General features: G+C 37.6%; 1 protein-coding gene across 3 annotated transcripts in view; it reads right to left on the reverse strand.

Moving 5' to 3' along the window:
- Positions 1–17,715, reverse strand: part of SPTLC3 (serine palmitoyltransferase long chain base subunit 3) — an 86,159-nt gene that overhangs the window by 43,815 nt on the left and 24,629 nt on the right. For 2 of the 3 annotated variants that reach the window (XM_057369016.1, XM_057369017.1), the window contains 3 exons: positions 7,889–8,080; positions 6,225–6,379; positions 5,162–5,310 (listed from right to left, as the gene is read on the reverse strand). In XM_057369016.1, coding sequence (XP_057224999.1) covers positions 5,162–5,310; positions 6,225–6,379; positions 7,889–8,080 — 496 coding nt within the window. The remainder of the gene's footprint in view (positions 1–5,161; positions 5,311–6,224; positions 6,380–7,888; positions 8,081–17,715) is intronic. The other variant, XM_057369018.1, reaches the window with a different exon arrangement.

The raw sequence follows: 17,715 nt of genomic DNA on the forward strand, positions 1-17,715 counted from the left end.
AGGTTTCAAGCAACCCCTAGTTCCTACAGATGCCTTCAGTTCCAACTGCCAGAAGATGGACTATCCAGACTATTTATCTTGCTTTGCAAAGCATACTTTTGCAACAGTGAAATACCAGGAACAAATCTGATCCAATGACCATAAGCTGATCATAAGTTGGATCAGTTATTTATGAAAGGGGAGGCACAAAAAGGAAAAGGATGCTAGTTGGAGATGACAAAAGAGAATTCCTTGCATGAACTACTTCCTAGTTTATACCATACCCTATCAGAAAGTAGCTAAGATTATGCAATATGTGTATATATATATATATATATATATATATATATATGCACACAAATTCTCATTTTTGTGGCTTGATTTCACCTTAAGTTCCTACTTGGAAAGTGTAAATTATAGGAAATTCAGTTCTTTATCTCTTTGTCCTAACTGAAAAATGAAAYATTTATTCATGTTTGTACAGTATTAAATTTAAAATRAGCCCTGGTTCTAATTAAAGCTTTGAAGTATATCAAAGAAAGAATGGCCAAATAACTATTTTCAYCTTCTTGAAATGCTGCTAGAAATTCATATTAGGCCTTAAAACCCAATTGCAGGAGGTGAATGGGACGGAGCTACTTTGCAGTTAAAATGCTGGCACAGATTTTCAGGTCTGCTTTTTAGAAATGAGATCAAAGCCAAGTGTAAAATATCCTCAAAGAAAAAGCCCTAAAAAGGAGTGCAAGTTAGGTGTTAAAAGGGTAACCTCCTAATATGCTCTCCAGAGTGAATCACCCTGCAAGTGTTCTGTGCAGGCTCCATCTTGTCTTTTGGTCCAAGGCATAATCACAGGAGAAGGATTTCAAAAGGCAGGAATCCTGCCTGGCTGCCTGAGTAGCACTAATGATAGGTTTGCTGGGGTTACTCACGTATATCATCTCCATGAGGAATAATGGTGACTTAGATAAACAGAGCACTGGGAATGCTGGCTGTCCATGCGACAGTCCCATCACCAGACTGGCCCTAAGCCCAGGAGCGCTCAGAGCACGATAATCTGCCTTGTCTTAAAAAAAAATAAAAACCTTCAGCTTTGCTGATTTTATTATCATCTGCAGGCAGCCAGCAGGAAACTAATTTGCATGTTTCTCAATAGTCCTCTGTCACATTGCATAGAAAAGGCTGATTATAAACACTGAACAACACGATGGGCTCAGACAAAAGGCTTTGGCTGCCTCCAACAGTAGCCAACTCCCACTCCAGCCATTAAAATATACTGATTTGCATGGAAAAAAAGACCTTACATTCAAGTTGTCTCTCTTTCATATTTTTCACTATGTAGAGGGAATACCTGCTATTTCAAATTTATTTAGGTTCCTATTTGTTGACAGTTTTATTAAGSTAAAAGATAACGCTTTTGAYAGAAAAAATACATAAAACAGTATAYTTTTGGGGGGCAGTTTACATGAAATGCCCTAACATTCCAAACACTCCAGTTAGTTGAACAGTTGGTTTCTAGTTACTTACGGAATCATAGAATGAATCACAGAATRGTTTGWGCTGGAAGGGACCTTAAAGATGATCTYGTTCCAACTCTCCCACCTTGGACAGGGACACAGACACCTTTCACTAGAMCAGGTTGCTCCAAGCCCCATCCAGCCTGTCCTTGAACACTTCCWGTGATGGGCATCCACTGCTTCTCAGGGCAAACTGGAACAGTTTTATCTTTTCCTGACACCAAATCTGACCCTGCTCTCTGTCAGGTTGAAGCCATTCCCTCTTATCCTGTCCCTCCACACCCTTGTGAAAAATCCCTCTCCAGCTCTCTTGCAGCCACCTTGAGGTACTGGATGGCTACTTAAACCCTTCAACATTCAGGAATTAATTCCTCAGACCCATTATTTATTGCTAAAACCCAAAACTTCCTAGTTTTTTTTTTTTTTTTAATGTCCCAGTTGATCTCTTGACATATAATGAACAAGCCAAAAAAAAAACCCCAAAATTACCTTTTCCTGCACCTCCAGGAAAGACTGCTGCTGACAAAAACTATTTGAATTTAAATAACGCCTGTGATCAGTTTTGTCAGATACAGTGGGTGTAGATCTCTCTGTATCCTACCTTGGCAATAATAAGGTACAGTTTGGGTATTTGTACCAATGATCTCCCTCTGCATGTGGCCAGTGTTGGAACACAAGGGAGTGTGAAGTTCTGGCACTTGCTGCAATGATGCAGATCTTGGCTCTGGCAGCYTCCAGTATTTAGGTGAAAACTTCCTACCAGTTTCAAGCTCAGTAACTCTTCACCCAGAAGCTGTCTGAGGCCTTTGATGATCCCTGTAGCTCCTCTCTTTCGCTTTCCAGTTTTGCTAAATATTTTTAATCAGAACTCCACACAGTACTCAAGACAACAGCAGACAGCAGTTTGATGAAGTAGCATACTGAGGCTCTGTGGTTGGCTTTCTGTGTACTTTCTAGTAATTTCCAGTGTTTGATTTGCTTTCTGACCACAGAACAATAAGTTGATTCTTCCATAGATGTACCAGTTATAACTCCAAGATCTTGCTCCTAAGGGATAATAGCTAGRTTGGTCTTAAAGGAATTTTTTTTTCACTGTTTTTATGAGCTTTAACCATGTTAAAATGTTCACATAAACCTATTATAAGAGGAAACTACCTGCAACAACATTCTGATACGACAGTATTGTATGCCCTCTCCACAATTTTCACAGTTATAAGAGGAGGAATATAGGCAGAAGACCACAAAGGACAGTTTTACCATCATGTATTTTTTTCAAACATCATTCACAYTACTTTTATTTGTGTCTTCTTTGTTTTCCTCTCTCTCTGAAATCTTCTGCAAGTAGTGGAATGATCTTTCTCAAAAAGAGATCTAGCACTGCTTAGAGAGAGATCTTGGTAAAACTTGAGTGTGCCAGACACTTAAATGCACACAAGCAGAACAGTACTTTCAAAGTCAATTAGCTTGAAAAGATAAATATGTTCAAGTGCTCTCTTGGATTAGAACTCCACAGGCAATTTACAGCCTTGGCTCTTACATCTCAYTGCACTTTTACTTCAAAACACTTCAGCTCCACACACAACAACAGAAGTTTTGAAATGTGATCTGCCCCAAACCAAACCCATTCCTTTCCACTTATCCAGGATGAAGATGAGAAATGATAATTAAAAAAAAAGTAAGACCTTTCATTCAGACCCTTCTCTATCTCTCTTTCACATATTTAACTCAGAATTTTTCTATTCACCTGTGATGAGAACAGAGCACAAGAATGCAAAGGAACAAGGAACCCACTATGAATTTATTTTTCTTGGGTTGTTTGCACAGATCTTGGTGACAGACAAACTCCGAAGAGCCATCACCAATGAAAGCCCTACTGCTCAGCACAGCCCCATGCAAACACCTCTCTCCATGGAGCACCTAAGCACAACTCGCTGTTACCTGCCCAGGACAAAATGCTGTGACTGCTCCCCTGACCAGCTTAATCAGGCCTAAACACCCTGCTTTCCTTTTTGGTCGATGTCCAAGCTGCTCTCTGAAACTCACTTCCAAAAGGCTGATACTCACAAGACTTATAGGATGTTCTTTATCTGTGGCCCATTCTTGCACTGTGAATAGTTGGATGCAGTTCATGGGATTGTTTGTTGTGAACGGAATTCAAATGAATCTGAAACTTTACTCAGTTGGTCAAGATAACTTTGAGTACAGCACAGGAGTTCAGATGAACTGAAAATCTTAGGAATTTCTACATAGCAGCTCTCAAAATAGACTAGATGAAGTTACCTAATAAGATTTTTAATACTTGAACACAGAATCAATCTTTCAGCAAGTTGGGTTGTTTTTGTTTTTTTTTTTTTAAGAATAAGTCAGTTATACTAGTCTTCCATTAAAAAAATTCAGCAAAAGCTACAGAATAAAGAACACCAACATAATGTTAGATGTACTGAAAAGAACTTGAAATACTCTTAGAGAAAACAGGATCCAAGAGAAAAAGAGAGAAAGCTTCATTCARTACCTTAAAGGACTAGTAATGGTGACCACTTTCAAGCATGCAATTCAGGTTATATTTTATATATATAATATAATAATATTATATATTATAATATAATATATTGCAGTCACCAGATGGGTCACCTACAAAAGGAAAGCAGGGCCAATCTGTAAACCCTCTTTGAGAGGGTGTCACTGACATAGTTAATTGGCAAATCAAACCCCATTCATAAGATGAGAAGCAAGTGACAAAGTTTGCATTATTTTTTTCTGAAATGAAAACTTCAAATAGTTGAAACCTAAATTAAATACGGGTTTTTTCAGCAAGATTTATGGAGGAACAGAGATTACCTTGAAGATACAAAAAATAWTTTTTTCAGATCACTGGATTAGAAAAAAGAAGTCTGTAACAGACTTCTCCATTCTGGAAAGCCTACCCCTTTTTTATTTTTTTAATTTATTTTTTAAATTCCCAAGGAAGATAAGGCATGAAGAGAAACCTTCCCTTGCATTGCTATGGCTTGAAACTATTTTTTATTTTTTTTTCCTGAAATGTAAGATGATTGTACCATTAGGAGTGCAAGGGCTTTGTGTAAAAATATAAAGCTGAAAGTAACACTCCATGCAGMCTACAAACAAACAAAGCAGACAAATCATAAAGGATATATAAACAAAAGACAGATGGAACCTTCCTGAATTTATTCCCTAAAGGCACACTAGAAATTTCTGGTTTGTGCAATAGTATCTCATAAAACATTCCAATACATTCTTAGAACATGGGATTAAAAAAAAATTAGGTAAAAGCTCATTTTACTAATCTGAAACCTCTGTGTGTGGTAACTGATATAAGTCTGTGATGCAACTGAATTTGCCCTAGAACAATTGTTTAAATGTCAATGTGTTTTTTAGTTCTCTTGAAAAAGAAGCCTATTACTTCCATCATTGAAAATCTCAGACAGTATATGACACATTTGCTTTTCCTTTTCCAAAAATCAGTATTATTTTTCCTTTTGAAAAAATCCCTCATGTGAGAAAAAATAAAACACAGCACTCCTTTTAATTGTGAAACAAGTAATTGCTGATATGATTAAAGTTCTCTAAGGATCAAATTCCTTCAAGATATCTGTGAGAAAAAGTGTACAGTTACAGAACCTTTGGTGGCCATCTCGCTGTTTACTCACCCATTTCTTGCCTGGTACTGCAGACTCCTGTCCCGTATTTTTCTAACTCTATGGTCACAGTTTTCAAAGCATTAACATCTGTTTCTGCAAAGCCGAGGTAGTTATAAGAACCCATATTGATTACATTCTTGATAGTCCTTCCTGTAAACCTACAATTAAAGCAAATTTTGAACAATAGTGCAATTTTCCCTCCAATCCCAAATTAAAAGAAAAAAACCCCCAAATTTTCCCACCAAATTTTGTTCCAGTGTCAAATTCCTCCTTGGGAATGTACAATCCTTGTACTCTAACAGCCCCAAAGTTTTTCCAGCCTGTCTCTTGTTCTAACCAAGTACTGCTTCTTGGTCAAAGTGCTTTCTAGAAGCCAAGCTGCAGATGGCAATATACTGGTATAAGGTGAGCAGCTGCTTTTATGGATTTAAATAAACAAGCAAACCTATGACTTTATTTAAGKAACAATGTAGAGACATTGATTTTTCAAGCAAATTGTCAACTGCTTCCATTAAGTCATCAGTGTTCTCACACACACATTGAACTTAAACATGATGAAAATATGGGGAACAGTGTGATACACTCTCAATAAGCTGAAATACAGCCAGCCTACACATTGTCTGTGCTGTGAATTCCCATAGCTGCTCAATTCAGCTGTAATACAAAGAAATCTTCAAGCTGTAATCTGCTTAAAACCCGCTGCCAAAGACTCACTATGAAGGCAAGAAGCTACATTCACACAATGCAAGAAATTATGATTTAAAAACTAATCAAGCGATAAAACAAGTTTTGTTGTAATATTCTGAGTCAAGGTCTGTTGTTGTTAATGGAGTGTGATCAGTCTTGTGCTGACACAGCCAAACAAACCCATTGGCAATTCAGCTGGAAATCCATGCTGCATTTCCAAACAATACTCAGAAGAAAAGGGTCAGATTGTCAGCATGGTACTGATTGTAGAAACAAACATGCTGATGGATATTAGACAAGGATCTAGACACAACTTTCCACGCTCTTCAGAGGTATCAGGAGTATGCTTCTGAAGCTGAGAGTGGCAGAGTGTAAGGTGACTCACCTAAATGTCCAGTTGTAATCATCTGTAACGCGCTCCATCAGGTCAAACTGTGGCCCTGGGACACTGCAAATTGGACGATTCCAGTTATCCCGTATCCTCAAATAGAGGTTTCTGGTGTAAAAGTTCTCAAAATCTTGATAAAGTGGCACAAAATCCTGGTTTGAAAACATGCACAGGGTTATGGTGCTAGGAAAATATCTGCTTCTGCCCCCAAGTTAATTCTATTAACAGAAAAAATGGATTAATCGGTATACAGAGAGCTATAGCAGCCACACGTTCCTGTGATACATACAACTCCAAACAGCAAATATCTTGCTATAATTTTCTTGAAACACAGCATTGGATTTCTTAGAAGGTATTTTGTTTCTTGTTTAAGATTGGTTGTTTTTTTCCTTTTTTTTGGTGGGTTGGTATTTTTTGGTTTTTTAAAAATGATCAATAAGTTGGTCTAACTCTCTCCATATATCTTAAAAGCTGGAGATGAAAAAAAAAAAAAAATCAAGATTCTTTGAGGAGACCAGTTGCTTCAAATTGAGTGTTTTTTATATGTGGAGCAGATTGCAAAAGTAGGATAAACAACTCATTACATTTCATGAAATGCTGGATACATTAGGCAAAACTAGTTCAATATCTGTGATTTGGGCACTACTGGCCTAACCTGGGCATGCAAACATCCAGTTAATTTATGTCTACCTATGGATTTTCCTGGGAAATCAAATTTAAATAAAGTTTTATATGGAACAGCAATATATCCATGTAGGACACTGGATACAATAAACTGATAAAATAATATGGCATGCAGTTAACATACATGGGAGAATTAAAGGAACATATAATCCGTAGTGAAGGACAAAAAAATTTAACTGGCACAACTGGAATCAACAAATGGCCAGATCATTAAGTGAACTGAAAATGATACACATGCATCTTTAGAAAGCTAAAACAGGAAATAATTTCAGGAATTTTATTCGCAAGAGAAACAGTAACACTGTTCATGTTTTTCCTTCATCATGCCAGGTATTACTGTAAACGATGACTCAAACTGTACAGAGAAGGAGTAGCCAAAAATTCTAAACAAAATTAGATGGCAGTTAATCTTGCTAAGGTGGAAGTTTCACTTAGAACTACGTGGGATGAAAAAATGTTGGGAGTTACAAGAATTCAGCCTACACTCGCTTGTTGCTGGGACATGACTCCTTAGTGCTCTGTGACCAGCAGTTCAGCAAACACAAGCCAGCAATTATCAAAAAGTTAGTACTGCCTTGCTGTGAGGTAAGGTAAGACAGCCAGATGGGACTAAGGAAAATCAGGATTTAACAGATTTGAAAAGATAATATATTTAACAATAAAGCATTTCTGAGTTCCCTTTTTTTGGTGGATTGACCTAATGTGGTGAGATTCTGTTTTGCTGAGAGTRTTAGGACGCTCTCAGAAGAAGGTGAACATGTCCCTGGGCAAAACCCATGATTTTACATAAATGTAGGTACAYAAGCACACACATGTGTAGCTCCAGTGCAGGGTGTGCCACTCCTCTTGTCCCTCTGCAATGTTCTCTAAAMTGAAAGTTGTCACTTCCACACTTGTCACTTCCACAGGTTGCTGTAAATCACTTGCAAGMAGGAGATAGCTCAGCTGTGGATACACAATGTCTTTTTCATACATACTTTTTGTTGTTCTCTCTCCGCAGCAATGTTACGTTTTTCTAGTCCCCAGGCTCTCATAAAATCTCGCAGGTAGCCAAATATTGTTCCCACTGCAAACCCCACGAAAGTAAAAACCGCGACRTACATTGGCGCCTGTTCAAAGTGCTCAATAAATGCTTTTTTGTTGAGAGTTCCGTTTGATACGCCATTCTTCTGAAAAAATGGAACAGAAACTTGTGATTAATWAATTTCATCTCATTGAAGTTTAGACCTTAGACCTCGAGGAAAATCTCTTTCCCAAGTTAGGAGAGACATTGAAATCTCACACAGTCAGCAGAAGAGGAGGGCTTTTAACACTCCAGTTGCTACTGACCACTACAAATATCCTGCATTTTGCCTCATGTCCTCAATTGCAGGTGTCTTCAACACCACTCCCTTGTCTATTTTGAAACATGTGAAACTTATGAAAGATTGGCAATATATTATTGTGCAATTGGACAATTATTTCAAAGGTGATTAAATGGAAACCACAATGCTCTGTCTCGCAAGACAGAGTTATAAAAAGGGAAGGGCAGCATTAAAAACTCACCTACACTGCCTGACTGCTTCTGGAAGTCTTGTGCAACCCATTGCAGCAACTAACCTATATAAAAATCCTGCCTAAAACAGAGCAGCTTTACCATGATGTTCTCCAGACCTCAGGAAGTATCCAAAACAGTTATGATCCCAGCCTTCTATTTCTGGTCTGATTTCACAAATGCTTWTAATCATATTTTCAGTGACCTCTTCCATAATTCWGAGGATATTTAAAAATGAGATARAGAAGWGGRRRRAAAAAAARRARMAAAAAAGGAAGAAGATACACAGACAGCCTTRCTTGTTGGAATTAGTGGTCCCATTKTGAGCAAATTCTAGAAATTTACAATAGTGTGTGGACAAATTACTTTCTCATGAAAATGAATTAAGATTTCCATTTTCAAATTAAAGAAGTTTTTCAGTTGCAATCTTCTCAAACCAACTAATACTCCCTAAACTTGTCAGATTATTCATTGAAAGAGTGGTAACTCCTTTTTTTCTGCAAAGCATGATGGCCTTTACAGTTACTGTCTAGTAACAGSCAATCCACTAATTCAGAATGAACAAACTTCAATCCAGAAAGAAATAACGACTTGTGGGGAAAAAAAAAAAGAAGAAACAAATACAGAAGGCATATACTTTGACGTATTTAAAGCAAAACTACCAGCATATGAAGAAATACCATGAATACATTTCTTCCTGTGGGAAGGATGAACTAAGAAAAGTAGACTACCTAGTTACATAATCGAGCAAGCTGGAATAGAATATTCATATTAAGAACAATTGCCAATTCMCTATACTTGTAAGGACAGAGTCTTATTGATCTTCATGTTGCATTAAAATGTCTTTATCCTCAAAGGATTTAGATTTCTTTTGTAAATTGCTGTCCAGTCCTGGATTCCCAAGGATTTTTTTGGGAGCAAGAGAAATAAAAAAAATAAAAAAAAAAATAAAAGGTGTTGTTGGGCACAAGAGAAATTAGAAAGACTGTAAAGGAAACACAAAAAAGAAAAAGATGCTGGTTGGGCTGAACAGAAACACCTTCAGACTTTGGAAGCATTTAAGGCCTGGCAAGGGAGAATGAATGGAGGGCTGGCTCTCACCCTGTGAGGGGACACCTTTGAAGSCATGCTACACATGCACTCCTACCTCAGGCTAATTGCATTTTTAGGGCAACCTATTTACCATGAAAAGCATTTCATGAGGATGAGTTAAATACATGGTCAAGTCAAACTCCACATGAGTCACAACAGCTGTTGTGCATACAGTGATGAGATAAAGTAAATCCCTCAGCAAGTATTAAGCTCAGTCTTATTACATTTGCCATGGGCTAAGAGCACATTTATGGTCATCTATGGACGTTCAAGTGATATTGTAGCTTGATATGCTTGAATCAATTGGCATCAAGCCAATTGATGCACCTGAGCCCAGAGGAGATATTAATGACATTTCAGCTTATCAATTCTGTTAAGAAACACTTTATTGCTATAAATCTTATTGGTGAAGGARCAGGAAGGCTCTCATCAGACCTTCTGTACTGTAACACTCTTTTTCCACCATAAAACTCTGCTGTAGTGGCACTCTCATTTCAGCAGCTGCCATTTGATGCAGTCAGTATGACACACATGTTTAAACAGGTAATCACTGTCACTGTCCTTAACACAAAAAGCTGAGAGTAAAGGCACAGGCACAGGGAATTACTAACAGTGTGGAGTCAGATGTGACCCACCTTCTCCAGCTCTGAAGGACTAAACCCAAGAGTCTTCAAACAGTTGGTACAAGGCTGGGAGAACAAATTCAAAAATCACAGTGACATCTTGTCTAAACAATAAACTGAGGAAAACAAAGAGCATTTTATCCATCCCAAGAGTCCCACARAAAAGGTAAAGAGTTTCAAGAGAAAATAACCAAAACAAGTGGATTTGCTGCTTCTGGAGAGTGGGAGGCACTTCTAAACCAAGCATGGGGTGTATGAGTGACTGAACACCATGAGGAAATCCAACAGCTTCAGCCAGTCTAAATTGGCTGAATTGGTCAGTGAATGAATGGGTAATTGCCATTTTGCATTACATTACTGTTAACTTWTTCTACATTATCAGAAAGTTTTATCTCAGAAGAAAGAGGTAGATTTGGAGACTGCACYTTTAGAACACCTAGACAGTGAAGGGAGATGTAATTTAACTGCTGCTGGCACTGAAATCAAATAGAGCAGATTCTCTACAAATGCCTGAAACAGTTCAGAGATCATTAGTTACACCATTACACAGCAGGTGCCCAGCTGAATTGCGCACTCACAAGGATATTATTACCTGTAATAACACCTGCAGTAGAGAGTACATTTTCTACTTCATACCTTCAACTGTAGCAATTGATTGGGCAAAGATTCTAAAAAAAAAAAAAACACCCATATTTTCCAACTTCCAGCAATCTGTGGTTTGAGATTTTATGACTCTGAGGTTGTGTCATCACCTTTAATAGTCATCAGGGTATAACTATTGAAAGTGTTCATCATTTTTGAACCTAGAAACGTTGGTGAAATGGATTGTGACTTTTTATAATTAATTTTATCTATAAAAAAATGTGTTTCCTTTTTTTATAATAAAATTACCTGACAGTGTCATGACAGTTTACTTAGACTGTTCTTGTCTGTTCAGCTTTCCTATGTAGCCAATTACCCAACTCATCATTTTCTGTACTTAAATAAATTCTGCCTCTCCATTTGTCTCTTTCCAAGCTAGAAGAATCTTAATCTGCATAATTCTAGTCCAGTCTCCTTGTCCTTACATGAATTTAAACTAAAAATAAATAAATAAAAATATTCTGTATTTTAATGCTCAACTTTCTCTTCACTCTGCAAATTTCAATAAAACCTTTTTGAGATGCAAAGGATGAGAATTAAAATTGCATACCACACTTGAGGGCACAGTATGGATTTAYACATCTGCAAAATGATGCTTTGTCTTCTTTTATGTTGCTTTTTAGAGATTGTTAATATTCTATTTTCCTTCTTGCCACAGTTCACAGTTTCATCTCTTATAGATCCATCCTCTGTTGCAAAAAGACCTAATTTAGAGCACACTGCTATTTGTGCATTCCTGGGACCATTTCCCCCTCCAATTAATTCCTTATTTTTTATTTAGTGACCTGCAATTTTGTCTGCTCTTTTATCAACATTATACACACCACCAAGAAACTTCTGCAGCGTTTCTTGTTCAGACCTAATTTTCCAGCAAGTTTTAGAATTCTGTATTGTCACCACATATTGCACCTACTTCTCCTCATCCCTTTTTGCAGACCACTGGTGAAAATATGTGAGAGCACAGGTCCATAAACARCCCATGAGGACCTCCATTCCTTGCACCTCCCCGTCACCTTTCCAAAAATTGTTTATTTGTAACCCCTTATTTCTCTGGAAAAAGGCCAGCATAAGCAGAAGCCCAGAGTTACTCAGCAAATTAATCTTTGGCTTTCTTTAAAATCTTGAATAAATACCCCTTGTGATATGCTAATCCACGAYTTATTGGCTTGTTTAAAAAAATCTGCTGGCATTCCAAATCAAAATAGTTTCTCAGTCACCTGTCACAGAATAAGTCTACTTTCCAGGCACAAATCTACGGAATCTACTGGTGCAACATAAAGACACAACATAGAAAGCCTACAGATGAAATTCAAAGAGAATGGCTATTATATCAAGGAGTTTCACCAATATAGGATTTCATCGACCTCTTGGAAACCAAAAGCACAATCAGGGTATGCAACTGCTGTGTGTTGATCCTCTGCTTAACTGGTTTCCACTAAGACACTGCAGCAAGAAAATTCCTTGCAGCAAGATCTTGATGCCAAGAAAGTGAACAAGAGTGATGCCAATGCAACAAAGTTAGCTTTAAGCGAATTCTGTAGGTACCCAAAGCATTTTGAAACTCTCCCTGAATGAAGAACCCCCTCTAAAACACCTTCAGTTTTTCAAATGGAGCAATCAACTCTGACAACAAATCTCGCCATGTTATTAGAATGGACATTAGTATGAAGTACTGAATATAATGGACACAATGTTAATAAAAATATCTTGCTCCAATAAAAAAGTAAACTAATCTTGAAGTCTATTAAATACAATTCTTGCAGCAGCTTTACAAGGAATGGTTACAAAATATATTTGCTTTAGCAAAAGAAAAAAAAACCAAAACCCATAGCTATGCAATAGCATGACTAATACTTAAATATTTATTCACACTACCCTTAAAATGAGAAGATTTTTCATTGCATTTAGGTTCTATAGCCCCAGGCATGAGCTAGATTTGCAAAAAGGGGAAAGTGAAGAATTGAACAGCACAGACACAGTGCCACAGCACCAAACCTGTGTGCTGGCCCTGATGAACTCCCCAGCAAAGAGGTTTAACCACATATGCTGGCACAAGTTAAGAGTAAACCCATGTGAGTGGAGCTGTATCTTGGAAACTGAGACCCAAGAGCTCACACTTTCATGCAAGTCTGTTCTACAGAGACAAGCTCTAATCAAATATTTTTCTTCTATTGTAGCCACTTCCAATACAGTAGGTGCAGACAGGTATATCCTTGAAATAAATCTACTGTGAGAACACTAAAGCCTTTATCTTTAAGTTCCCTGCTAGGAATAAATCTGATCCAGAAGTGGATGAAACTTTATGTAGGTTTCTGGATCAGATTTTATCAAGTTGTTGCATACAACCCATGAAAAAACAATGTAAACTCACTGATCTCCATAAYGCTTACCATACAGATATGTATATGAAGAGACAGGTGTGGAAAACTGTGAACCAAGTGACAGCCATGTTTGCTCAATATCTGACAGACCTATGAGATGARAGTGAAATCTTAAGCAAATTAGGACAGTGTGTTCCTACAGCAAAATTCTGATAGGTGAACAGACATAATTTCTGATGCAACATCTGACTGCATGCACACAGTTTGGTTCTAAACAGATATTTTCTCCCCAGCATTTGAAGAAGAGCACCTGGGACAGGACCCTAAATGTAGATGATTTTAGATGTCCTAGCATGTGTGGGACAGCCACACGGGGAAGAATAGAAATATCTACATAAAATAAATGAGTGACAGGATCTATAGAGACCTGTAAYCTTCTGGAGCAGAAGCTGAAGATGGGGAACTACAGGATTCCATTTCAGCCATGAGAAGGCTATGGTCCAGMTGAATCCCACTCAGAACCTGCCACTGGATAGTCACAACTTGAATGTCTGGTGTGCAATTTTGTCCCCTGTAGATCATTGTCACCAGATGGCTGGGTCCCTAAGAATAAAACTGTCTATGCAAACCCACCAGGCTGACTGCCACAATTACTACATTTTCACAAAATCACCTAGGAATCCATCAGACACTGGGGGAATCTGGGTGATWGTTTGCAGTCCCCAGAAGAAGAAAACAAAGGAAATTGAAATTATGAAATCCAAAGTTCCCTATAAGGAATATCCTATTGACACAAACCTAGATTACCTCATACATCTCCCCAGTTACTGCAATGATATCCTTCACTTTAAATCTGTGATTTCTTTTCTGCAAWAACACATTTAAGATCTTGTAGGCTCAAGTTTCTACACCATAATTCAARTATGGCTACACAGGAAATTGATTGATTACTGAGTTACAAAGACAAGACTTAATTTATGAAATGTAAAAGTCTAGAAGGTGCTAGAATGAAGGTCACTGACTCCTGCAATGTGACAAAACCCCACGAAAGTGGCAACAACACAAACTAGAAGTAGCAACCAAGCCAAAAAAAACTTCAGTTCCTATTGGTGTGTCTGCAGAATCCTTGTTTAGACTGATTATTGATTTTTAGTGACGTTTCAAGAAAAAAAAATTGTACCTGGTCGTAATACAATCATTAAGGACTTAGAGTAAAATCACAAAGACTGTTCAGAAGGTTCAGGAAATATAGGACACCTTCAAAATAACTTAGAAACCACATACTCCTGAACTTGGCAGAGATTTAAGATTTAACAATTCAGAAACTCTGAAAAGTTAATTCCCTGTAAACACTGTTAAATGCTGCTTGTTCTGCTGCTTGCTTGAGGTTTGTTTGAAGATTGGGTCTTCACACTTTTCACAAGCACCAGGAAATGGCTTTTGATTTGTTAATGAACTGTCATSTAATTGCTGACCAAAACTTGCAACCTCTCTTCAAGCCAGCATACTACAGTCAAACATGCAAAGGTATGAAAAGACAGGATCTTCACCTTCCAGACTTGCATAATCTTTTCAGTTGAACACMAGTTAAACTCCAACATATTCATCTTGCAGCAATTCTTTCAGCACCAAATATACAAGTCCTTTAATGCTGACTATGACTCCAACACTGTGACAATACAGATGCGAGTCACAAACACACTAGAAATATATTGTGGAATAGAAAACACTATTATGTAATGAGGAAAACAACACCCATACCATGTAATTTTCAGACTAACACTACTCTGATGCTAAAATGACACTTTTGAGTGCAACATAGGATACTGAGAACTTACTCATCAATAATGTTCAGGAAGAACATTCAACAACGCTAAGAGTTCAAAACAAGAAGAAATATGAACTCAGAAAGTACACATTTGTCTTACTTTTGAAGGTTTTTATTCAGATTTTATGTGCATTTAAGAAGTGTCTTATCCTGATCTAGCAGAAATTCTAGCCCTGCACACACTACAAGCAACATGCACTCCAGCATCATCGAATGTTTAATTGCAATCACTATTATGTAAACTGTTTACGATGTGCAATTTTTGCAAAACCTACAGAAAATATGAGGATGTGTTTTTATCTCACATGAATTTAGCCCAGCAGATAGAACTGCACATTGCAGAATGGTCACAGTACAGTGTTTGTCAATAGAAAAGCCACATGTAAATTTTTATAGCACAGAAGTTTAGAATAGTGCACGCAGACTCAGGACAAATGCCAGCAGCAAACCATGAAAATGCAACCTGATGAAGGGGAGAAAAATCTTAGAAAATACTATTWTGAACTTCAAGGTTCAGAAATCACAATAAAAGCCACAACAGCTACTACTCAAGTAACTAAGGCACATCAAACACTACATGGGAGATTAAGAAATTGTAAAGCAGACTCTTTTCCCAATGGCTTTATGTGTGTACATTTCAAGCAATAGTAAGAAACATTGGAAAGGAAAAGTAATATGATTGTCTTTTACAGCTGTTATTTTGCCATTACTCTCAGAAACTTTGAAGTGACTCAACGTAATGTAAATAGGAAGGCATGAGGGCAGTGATGGAGCTTAATAATTTCAATTTATTAGAGACAAAACAACCAAGTTCACTACCCAGAGAGATACAAACACCGGAAGGTGTTTCCTAACCTGACAGCAATTACAGAGCAGAAAGCCARGCATGTGGGATCAGAGAGATGAGGATGAAACACCTGGGTTACAGCAATCCCGACACAGTTCSTGGTGCCAAGTTGAAGCAAGCATTTGCTATGATTTCCAAAGCTTAGGGTTAGTTACAGGATTCACACTGCCTGGCCACATCAGAGTATCTCCTGATCATCCAAATCCTAGGGCTTTGGCTTTAAAAATAAACAAGCAAAAAAGATGATGATGGAGATATATCAGTTCAAAGGCTGGCAGTATCTGCACACCACTGGTGATGACCTACTRGTACAGGAAACTTCTTCACAAGTGATTTAAGATTTAGAAATTAATCCTATGAATGTCATATACATTTTTGATAAGAAACTGTTTGTTGGGATGAAGACTGTAACTGAATGTAAAGATTCTTGACATGTGCTAGCCAGASTGCTAGTGATTTTGCCCGGTGAGGAATCTGAGTTAATACCCACATGAAAAAAGCCACCAACTCCTACGTATTTCCTACATAATGGCTTTGTACCAGAAAATGTTTTAATAAGCCATCAAATTCCTCTCCATGCAAAATTCCCTTGTAAAGAAAATGCTTCATCTTCTGCTCTCACCACCCCAACGAATTCTCATTAGATCCCAGACTTTTCCCCCTTATATGGCACAATTCCTTCAAACAGGGCCAGGATTTTGCATGGATTTAATGATGAGTTCAATAATGAGACATGCATTCTCTATCAGAATGGATGTGGCCATGGATCTTGGATTATGCCAAATATATYACAAGCTTAAATTTCAAGGTGTTAAACCTTCAGAAGCAGTCCCAGGCCATGCCTGGTTCCAAGATTACAAAACCAGTTTGGATAATGACTTCTGGAAGCCACAATACATCCCTTGTTAAAGGAGGACAGATGTTACAGTATTCAGACTTCCCAGCTGAAAGTTGCACATCATTAGAATAATTTGCACATTGTTTTAATTATTCTGAGAGTTATGCACAAGTTAGGGTGAAATGGTGTGCCCTCCAAGCCATTCCTATTATTGCAAGGAGTAACATACTCTGTTTCAAAAGGTGACGAAAGAGAAAGTCATTGCCAATTTTATTCATGCAATCAGTTTAGCTGGATTTATGCTACCTCCTCCAASGTAATTAACTAGTTTAAAATGATATTTACATACAAATATCTTGGCATACCACAGATGGAAAGAGAGAGATAAGAAATTCCATAACAAAAAACCCCAATGGGGAAAGCAGAATTTCTCAAGAACAGCTGAGAAARAGGCAATTGAATTTGTGCTGCTAGCTTGACAGGTAGGAAGAATAAAAWATCAGCAGGAAGATGACCATCTGGGTAGGCAAGGTCCACTCTGAGCTAGGATAAGAATGCAACATCATAAAAGAGACCTAGGCTGAAAAAAACCCAGAATAAATGCAGTTAATACATAGCACATAGATTTGTAGGACAGAAGAGYTCAAGGAAGATGAGGGAGACACCCATTCTATGAACATGTCAAGAAAATGAATAGCTTGACACCTTCAAACACAATAGAAGCTGTTTTAAGCAAAGACACAAATTCATTCAGCCAATCATTAAGCAATGGCTAATTGAAGTCAGCTGCCCTTACCAAAGCCAACATCACAACTGGCACATACGATCAAATCACTGCCCCATTTAATTTAACAACATGACGAAAGCTGCAACCCAACTGTCATCAAATTATCCTCAGAGAACCAGTCTAGAGTAATCCAGATTCACCAGCTCCTGCCCTAATAGAGAAAAGCCACATGGTTTAACCAATGACAACAAGTAACTTTTTTTGTTTTCACCTAAAAATCTACAGAAGCAGTAGCATCCTTCTATCCTTCTCCACCCCTTTTTTTTTTTTTTTTTTTTTTTTTTTTTTTTTT

Source organism: Malurus melanocephalus, unplaced genomic scaffold (genome assembly GCF_030028575.1).
Source record: "Malurus melanocephalus ecotype Western Australia unplaced genomic scaffold, MMel_1.1 scaffold_101, whole genome shotgun sequence".
In the NCBI taxonomy this organism is placed as follows: domain Eukaryota; kingdom Metazoa; phylum Chordata; class Aves; order Passeriformes; family Maluridae; genus Malurus; species Malurus melanocephalus.